General features: G+C 44.6%; 1 protein-coding gene across 1 annotated transcript in view; it reads left to right on the forward strand.

The window, feature by feature from the left end:
* The first annotated feature begins 3739 nt into the window (after positions 1 to 3739).
* Positions 3740 to 9870, forward strand: part of KCNQ5 (potassium channel, voltage gated KQT-like subfamily Q, member 5) — a 32913-nt gene continuing 26782 nt past the window's right edge. The window contains exons 1-2 of the mRNA XM_015426372.1: positions 3740 to 3863; positions 5012 to 5120. Of these exons, the coding sequence (XP_015281858.1) occupies positions 3740 to 3863; positions 5012 to 5120 (233 nt within the window). The remainder of the gene's footprint in view (positions 3864 to 5011; positions 5121 to 9870) is intronic.

The raw sequence follows: 9870 nt of genomic DNA on the forward strand, positions 1-9870 counted from the left end.
AAGAAAGAAAGAAAGAAAGAAAGAAAGAAAGAAATGGTAGAGCAGAGACAGACAGGTAAGTCACATGAGAAAGCTGATTGACTTCAGTCTTAGAACTCTGCACACATAGAATTTTATTACTTCAACCAGGAAAAAAACCAACAGTAAAAACATTAGACTTGATGTTCACTTAACTTAGCTGTCCATAATGTAATATAAGTCATAACATCCTGAAACTTCTACTTTGATGGGCTACCAAGTACCCACAGAGATATAATTATTCAAAGCTAAACACTAATGACAACATCAAAATGATCATGCTTGTTTCCAAGATAAAGTGCATGCTCTGTTGTTGACTGCAGATTGAAGCTTGCGGGATAGGTCAACCATTCCATGGAGTGACCAGCTTTTGTGTGGATGAGGATGTCGCAACTCAGCAGATTCGCTGTGGCCATGATCTCTGCATCAGTTGCCCAGACTCCATCATGAGAGATGCCAGAAGTGCTCACATATTCACTCACATTCCGGTTCAAGTAGTCCTGTAGTTTCTCTGTCAAGTCAGTGTTCATGTGGTGGATGACTTTATTTCTAAGAAGGGAGTGGTTGTCCTCTGATCCTGTCAGGATGTAGCTGATGGCCCGGAAGTAGCAGTTCCGATCACCTTTGGTTTTATACATACGCCGTGGATGCCCAAGCTCCCTTGTGCGTCCACAGTACACAACCTTTACAAATGAAAGGCCAAGAGTGGTGCTAAGATACTTTCTTACAGAACTTGGTAGTGGGTTGAAAGTCTTCATCTGCTGTGAGATGTTGATGTCATCATTGTCTGGTCCCTCACATGGTCTTTTGAGTGTCTTCTGCTTCAGGCTGTCATTTGCAGCGTCACTAGGATAATCATCATGGGACTTGGGTGTCTTCCTTTGCCTGAGTCCTGTGGTTCTCTGGGTCATGTTATAAGTGGGGTGCCCTCGGTATTGGGGCTTCCCAAGAGTAAAAGACAGCGCCTCTGGCAACAGAAGGTGGTTCTCTCTGGTTATTGGGGAAGTATCTCTCTTAGTAGGAAAAGACAGCAGCCCCAGAAAGCAGGCCTGGGGGGTTAATCTGGCCTGTTACACCGGGCAGTGTCCTCTGCCTCACGTGGGGCTCAGACAGACACTGGCCTCTTGCTTCATGTGGGTTCAGCTGTGAAAGGAGCCATCCTCTGTCTTGCCTCATCTTGCTCAGCTGGGTACTGTTTTGCATGGGGCTCAGCCAGAAACCAGCCTTTGCCTCATGTAGGGCTTCCCTGGATGCCACATCACACAGGGTTCAGCCATGCCAGGCGCCACTGTCTGTCCTCCCTCATGTGGGGTTCAGCTGGGGTGTCAACCTCATGCAGGGGTTGGTTGGGCACCAGTGTCTGTCTCACGCTGAATAGGCTGTCGGGCTCCACCACTTCCTCCATCTTGCCTCTCTGTTGGGCTCTCCAGCAGGCTGGGTTCTGTCTTCCCTGCCTTGCCTCAAACTGTCTGTGTGCTGACCCTCCCACCTTTCATAAAGCTTAGGTGGGTCAGGACCCCTTCTGTCAAAGGGCTGGCTGGCCCAGGTGTGGGTAGGAGACCATGAGCCCACCAGAAGGCATCCAGGTCCTCTTAATGGTCACTCTTAGCCCTGCCTGTGAGGTGAGTTAAGCTGAGAATGTGTAACTGACCAAAGGTCACCCAGAGAGCTTCCAGCGCAGAAGGGGGATTTTTGATCATAGTCTGAAACTGTAATAAGTACACCACACTGGCTTTTATGGGATAGCTTCTGCTGAGTGTTATCATGAAGCCAGGCCTAGGTGAATCATGCAAGTTGTGTGTTACCAAGTCACCCTGTGGTTTTTGCTGGGCATTGCCTTGATGAGCCCTCCCTCAAAGGCCAAAACATCCCTGAAAAGGGCCCTGTTCACTCCCCTTGCCTTTTACTGACAGGAACCAAGTCTGTTGTGGTTGCATAGCAATAGCCACTGGAGGCATCTGTTTCTTAAAGCTGTAGGCACTTTTTATCATTTGGGTTTTTTAAAAAAAAATCCCTCCCCCCTTTTACCTTTACCCTTTTTTGAGATTTCAGATTTTTCTTCAAACCTGGGGCATTTTTCAGGTTTGTAGAAAGATCAGTCTTGTCTGTTCATGGGTCCAGTCTACAGATTTAAATATCTTCTGATTTGGCTATTAGGGTATAGATGGTACATACAGTCTAAGTTTCTGCAACTCCATCTCTGAAACTATCCAATTATATGGTCTGTATGACTCAATATAACCACTTATTATGGGAGAAGGTCTTGCCACTCATTTACTGCCTCTCTGAGGATACGAAACAGACTGCCTTCATTTTTAAGGATGACGCACTGGGTCTCACATGTCAGCAACTTGTCACAATTGACATGGAGCTGTTTGTGGAGCAAAGACAATGACTACAGTTGCGATTATTGAACATCTTGCCAGGCTGTGCTTGACCTCACTTCAACCAGAGGCTCATAAAAGAATTGAAGATTTAGCTTTCAAAGGGATGGGCTTTTTCGCACCAGAAAAGATGAGACATTAAAGCAGATGCAAACGGTCAAATTAACTCCAGTTCCATGGACATTACAAAAGCCTTCCTTTAAACAGAAGCAGAATCTATTGAGCCAAACAACTAAGTACATGGGTGTCTGAAAGTCTTGATCAACTTGTCCTTATTCAGAAGACCTCTTCTTTTTATCTTCATCCAAGTCATGTTTTCATCTAATGAGACAAAAGGTACCTCTGGCTTCAAATGAAGGGGTTTTTTTTGGGGGGGGTCTTCCCTTTGTCTATCACTATTACTCTGCATCAACATACTCTGGCCTGGGGGTGGAGAGTAATAACATCTGACCTCTGGATCTTGGCCATTGCAAGGCTGGGGAAAGCAATCAAGTCCCCTTTCTTCCCTCATTCAGAGTATTTCTATGAACTCCCCCGGTGTTACCCAAATTGGCAGTCTCCTAATTAGTGGGGGAAATTAGCTTTATTGGAGACAAAGTGAGAGGTGGGCAACTTGGGATCTCTACCAATTTATACCAGGATCGTTCCCTTAGAGAACTCTCAGAATAAACCAGTCTGATGGAAGTTGTTTTATTGAAAAATAATAAAAGAGCAAAACACACATGCAAGTACACTGAAAAGCACACAAGCTAGTTAAGAGAAAAACAGGGAGGCCTGGGGAAAGTTTCAAAGGTGATATTTACCAGTCTTGGCAATTCAGGTCCGCAGAGGAGAGAGACAACCAGTGCTTTAAGGGGGAATCTCCCACACACAAGTGGGGTGTGAGCTTGATGTCGAGAACACACACACAATCGAGATGAGAGCCTGTATTTATAGGGAAAATGTACCCTGAGAAACTGTACTGGCTTGCAGGCTTTGAGTATCAGGTGCCAGAGGTCAGGCAAAGCAGCATTGTTCAGTCCAAGGTCAGGGGTCCAGAAGTAAGCAAAGCAGAGTCATTTAGTCCAAGGTCAGAGATCCAGAAGTCAGGCAAGGCAGAGTCAGTGGCTTAGCATGTATTGTTTGTGTTGCATCGATGCCTAACAGCCTCTCTTGGCTAGTTTTACAGCCCCATGCCTAAGGGCCATTCTTGCAACCAGTTACACAGAAGCAATCCTGCAACTACTCATCTTCATTACCAGAAAACAGCAGGCATTGGGCCAGGAGGTGTACTCTTTGTCATCTCGTATGTTGCTCAGTTCTCACCCTCCATCTGTGGCACTCTGAGGGTGTAGGTGATGTCGGTGGGCTGGGAATGGCCAACCAAAGTTCACCTGATGAATCAGGGCTGGAGGATGTCGGTGGCTCTGGATCAACTGTTGGCTTTGAATCCTGACAAGCCTGCAGCTCATTTGCCTGCTGGTCAGCTGGTTACACAGGGCTTCTCTTCTCCTGAGGAGTTCTTTTTCTCCTGACTATTGCTGAGCCCTGGCTGACTCATGACAGGCACAATGACAGGTTTGTCCCAAAAACAATAGCTTGACGTGTTTACTGGAATTTTGCCAAAGACTTGGACAAAGCTTGATGGCTCTCCTGGAGGGAAATCAAAGAATTGAGCGGAGCTTGATGACTAGCATATGGGTGTTAATATCCATTGATGACTCCTGAAATTCTTTTGAGGTAACTTCTGGGTTTTGAACCCAGCTAGGAAAAAACTAGGCAGAAAAAATGTTACACAGAGAAAGGGCTCAGCTTGCTTGAAATTGTTCATCTACCTGTCTTTCAACAGTACATTTGGTTGTTCAGCAGCAACCCAGTCTACTATTGCTGAATGTGTACTTTAGCCCCAAGATTAGATAGGTTTAAATAGTCTACTGTTCTGTTAAGAACATGCACAGTGACAATTCCCCACTCCTGACTACAGTAGGGTTTGATCAAGAAAATATCTTAAAAGCACTGAACTGAAAGAGAAACTATGTATCAAGACAACTATCATGAAACCTTTTCAAGCTTTAGTGCTCCACTTACAATAATACAACAACTTTTATTGGCATTATGTACTAAGAAGTATACAAGACATAAGGAGTACTCAGTACATTTAACATATAACTCGCTTTTTAGAAGCCAGATATAGAAAAGTTGCCACTATTTCAATAGTTATAGCATTTTTTGAGGAAACAAGAAAAAAGAACCTATAATTATCAGATTGGCCTATTAAATCCATTAACAACCAATCTAAATACTTAACACGAATGTCAGCATAATAATCACAATACAAAAGGACATGCTCAATACATTCTACTTCCTTTCTTCCATGATCACATAAGCTTTGTGCGTAAGGAGTCTTTGAAAATCTCCCTTGAAGTACTGTGGAAGGCAATACATTAAAACGAGCAAACATATAAGCTCTACGAATACATGGATCATTGAGGAAGAAAAAATATGTTGCTATTCCCACCGGGGGAGAGTGCTCCACTTAAAATCTCTAATTTGCATTTTATCAGACAATTACATTGAGTTAATAAACGTACAATATGCATTTGGATTTATGTAATGTTTCTGTTTAACAGCTGATGCCAACGTTGGTGCAGATGAGAGCTATGATGAAAGAGGATGCCAGTGTGATGTATCCATAGAAGATCTCACCCCACCACTTAAAACAGTTATTCGAGCAATCAGGTAAGTGGGGGGGAAAGCTAGTAAGAAGAAACTTTGGAAACCTTTTAGACAGATGATCTGCTTAAAGACAGCTTTATTTCATCACTTACAAGTTGAAGGACATTGTGCTTATACTGAGCCTGGATCTTCTTGCCCTTCAGAAAATGATTGAATCATCCATTAGTTGATTAATATAATCTTTAACGCAAGGAAGGTATGTGCATTAATCAAATCAGTAGAGTACCAAACTTCAGGGGGAAATGGACATTTGATACCTTTTTCTGAAAGCACATATAGTTCTCAGAATATAAACAAAAAATGGCAAGCCACAGTTGTAACGGAATACAATGGTATTAGAATTTCCCATTCTCTTGGACCAGTTTTGGATTGGGAAGCAAATCTGGACTAGCATTGATTTAAATATAAATGGTGCAAGCAAGCCATCAATATGATGAACTCCCTTTCATCTATCCACTCATTTTAGTAATTGTTGGAGAAGTATGTTCTAGTGACAATCAGGAATGAATATATATATATAATAAAAATGAAACCTAAATAAACTCTTGGTTGCCAGCCAAGAACTGGAAAACAAGAGTTTTCAAGCACATTACATGCTATAATAATAGAATCATAGAGTTGGAAGGGGCCATACAGACCATCTAGTCCAACCCCCTGCCCAATGGAGGACCAGCCTAAAGCATCTCTGACAAATATTCATCCAGCCTCTTCTCGAAAGCTGTCAGTGATGGTTGGAACAGTATGGTTGGAAGCAGTGTTCCCTCTAAGCTGAGTTAGTGTGCACCTTTTAGCCTTGGTTTAATTTGTTAGCCTGCCAGCTGCAAACACTCCTTTCCCAGCTCCCCTCTCCTGCTAATCAGAGGGCCGGGGGACAGGGTTGTATATATACACCAGTCTATTTCTTTTTATTTCTTATTAAACTTTTAACTCTATTTTATTTATTCCAACTTTTATACATTAACTTTTAACTGTTAACCTTTTAACTTTATTTTCATCTATTTATTTACAGTCTACAATCTGTCTTTTACTATTTTACCAATCTAGCCCAATCACATTCACCTTACACTTTTGCTCCCTCCCTCAATCTCTCCCCCTTCCATTTAACTTGGCTTCCATGTTAATAAACCACCTCCCTTGTTCGGGTTAGAACAAGGTGAGAAGGCTGAGCTGATTTTTCTAAATCATTTTACTTTTATACCCACTTGTGTGGAACTGTGTGGATTCCTTTACTGCATTTTACTTTGCTTTTACACTCATCAAGCGTGGAGCTTCAGTTCAGCTCCTTCCAAAGTCCTTGGTTTTTATTCTCTTTTGTCCCCCTCTTTTTGCTCTGGAGATTCATTGTTGAGGTCTCCCTCCCCATTTAGCATGATTGGAGTGTAGAGTAGCTTAGAGGGGTTTTGGGGGAACTTTGACTCTTGAACAAACTCTTGACTCTTGAACAAACTTGCTCCCAACAACACTCTCTTTGCAGTGATTTGTTTAATGAGAGATGAGAATGTATCAAGCTAAGACCATGTGTGTCAAAGCTGACTCTTTGGCACCAGGTCTGCAATTATACATGATTCAAACAAGTCCCCCCCATGACTGGGCCAATCACTCCATTCATTCAGCCCGCCTAAACCTAGCGTGCTCTGTTAGCCCTCCTCCCCCCACTGCAAACCTCCAGTTACATTATCTACTACAAGCCAGCTAGTGGAGACTGGCATTCAAGGTCATTGTACATTCTTCCCACAGTTGGGAGGCCCACTTGGAAAGCAGTTGTAAATTAGCGTGGCAAAACAATCTTAAACACACACACTCTCGCACAGTCTGCCCCCCCATTCCCCAAAGCAAAAGAACAAAGCATCAAAGGCAGTAAAAATAGAACACGTGAAATCCATGGCAAATGAGGACCCGAGTTTGACATTCTGCCTCCCCCCAAAGACTTCTCACCCGTCACCGGCTTGTGAGGGTGAGATTTATGAAAGGTGCGAACCAGCATGGGAGCATTGACATGATCACTTCTCACCCATTCATTATGACTACGGTAAAAGTCTCGCCAATTAATGAGATAGTACAGGTGGCCCCGCTTGAGTTTAAGACTTCTTCCACCTCCTGGTGGAGTTCCCCATCCACAAACAGGGGAGGTGGAACCTGAGGACGGGGTCTCCACTTAGAGGGTCCAGGATCTGTCTTCAGCAGACTGAAATGGAAAACAGGATGGATGTGTCGTAAGTTCTTAGACAACTTCAGTTCAACCACCACTTTGTTAATCACTCTTACAACTTTAAAAGGGCCCACATATTTCCAGCCCAGTTTCTTCCCCGGCTGCAGCCCCTTAAGGTTCTTGGTAGAAATAAACACAGAGTCCCCGGGGTGGATCTCCCATTCAGGTGCCCGGGCCCTATCGGCTTGAGACTTACAGTCCTCCTTCACCTTGACCAGAGTCTGCTGTATTAAAGTCCATTGCTGTGCCAGTTCTGACCACCAGGTTTGTAAGTCCTTTGGCACAGCAGGGTCTGCTGCCACAGTGGGGAGGGGGGGCCTCATACCCCTCTACCACTTTGAAGTGGTGGCCCCAGTAGAGCTGTGGACCGAATTATTGTAACTATACTCTGCATAAGGGAGCAGATCCACCTAGTCGTCCTGCTGGTAATTAATTTAACATCTCAGGAATTGTTCCAGAACTTGATTGGTTCTCTCTGTCTGGCCATCCATCTCTGGGTAGTATGCACTACTGAGCCCCTGTTCAACCCCCAACAGCTTCAACAACTCTTTCCAAAACTCTGCCACAAATTCAGGGCCCCAGTCAGATACGATTTTCCAGGGTACAGAATGCAGTCTCACAATGTGCTGCATGAACAGCTGTGCCAGTTTCTTAGCCAAGGGCAGTTGTTTGCAGGGGACAAATTGTGCTTGTTTAGAAAAGAGATCCACCACTACCCAGATCACAGTTCTCCCCTTGCTGGGCAGCAGATCTGTTATGAAATCCATAGAAATGACACAGCCTTTCAGAGATCTCCAACAGTTGCAATAAACCTGGGGGCTTTCCAGCCCGTTGTTTCCCCATCAAGCATACTTGGCAAGAAGAAACGTATTGGGAAATGTCAGGCCGCATGCACAGCCACCAAAATTGCCTTTGTATAAGGTTCAAAGTCTTTAGGTACCCGAAATGCCCAGCCAGTTTTTTGTCTTGTCCCAGTTGCAAAATTTCCTCGTGCAAGGCCCCGGGCATGAATATTTTCTGTTGATGATACCAGCATCCCTTCTCCACCTGGGTGAGAGTAACCTCCTTTTCTATTTCCTCTTTATTGGTATCATTGAAGACGGTTTTGAACCTTTCCACCCAGCATTCACCACTGAAGGGCCCTTCCACCTTGGCTCAACTCCGGGTGAGAACTGCCCCCCCCCCAGCTGGGCTGGGGTAAACATTGAGTCAGTGGCTTCCTACCACTTGGTGGCATGCTGGGGAAGATGTGAGAGTGCATCAGTGAGAAAACTGGACTTCCCCGGGAGGTGCTTGAGAGTAAACTAGAACTTGGAGAAAAATTCCACCCAACACAATTGTTTAGCATTCAGGTGCCAGGGTGTGTGTAATGCCTCTAGGTTCTTATGGTCAGTCCACACTTCAAATGGCACCCTGGCTCCCTCTAACCAATGCCCCCAAGTGGTTAGAGCCAATTTAATTGCAGCAGCTTCTTTATCCCAAACTGCCCAATTCCTCTGTGTCTCAGAGAACTTTTTTGACACATATACGATGGGGTGCAAGTTCCTATCCTCCCCTTTTTGCAGTATTGCCCCCCATCACCACATCAGAAGCATGTACTTGCACCACAAAGGGCTTATTTTCATCCGGATGATTTAGAATTGGCTCAGAGGTGAACAAAGCCTTCAGTTTGTCAAAAGCCTGCTGGTAATCTGGGGTCCATGACAACTTATAACTTGGCTTGTGGATTTCTGGTCCTTTCCTCTTAGTTTTCAATAGATCAATGAGAAGTAGGACCACCTGGGTGAAATTGGGGATGAATGGGCGGTAGAAATTGGTGAACCTGAGGAATGACTGTAACTGCCTCCTCATATGAGTGGGATCCCAACCCAGTACATCCTGAATTTTGTGGAGGTCCATGCCCAGACCTCTCCCAGAAATTCGGTGGCCCAGGAAGTTTATTTCCTCCTTGTGGAACTCGCACTTAGACAGTTTTGCAAACAGTCGATACTTATGGAGGGCTTTCAGCACATTCCTAATTAGCTGCACATGTAAGTCCTTATCTTTCAAATAGATCAAGATATCAAGATAAACAAGAACCCCCTTGAATAAATATGCGTGTAACACTTCATTGATCAAGTTCATGAACACCCCCAGGGTGCCTGCAAGCCCAAACAGCATCACCAGGTATTCAAATTGGCCTAGTGGGGTGTTAAAGGCAGTCTTATGTTCGTCCCCCTCCCTGATGCACAGTTGAAAGTATGCTTACCTGCGAGTAAAGGGAATGTTGGTGTTTCCCTACATCGACGACTGGCTCATGGTCGCACCCACGCAAGGGGAACTAGGGTGCAATGTCGCGGAGACGCTAGACTTGCTCAGCCGATTAGGCCTGTGTGTGAACCTGGAAAAATCACATCTACTATCATCGCAACAACTCGAGTTCATAGGTGCGCATCTGGATTCCGTGGCGTCCATGGCCTTTCTACCAAGGACCAGGGCTATGACTATTAAAAGACTAGCTTTGGACTGTATTTCTCACCCAGCCCAGACGGTGGGGGTGGTCCA

This window comes from Gekko japonicus, unplaced genomic scaffold, assembly GCF_001447785.1.
Source record: "Gekko japonicus isolate JY-2015 unplaced genomic scaffold, Gekko_japonicus_V1.1 scaffold742, whole genome shotgun sequence".
Taxonomy (NCBI): Eukaryota; Metazoa; Chordata; class Lepidosauria; order Squamata; family Gekkonidae; genus Gekko; species Gekko japonicus.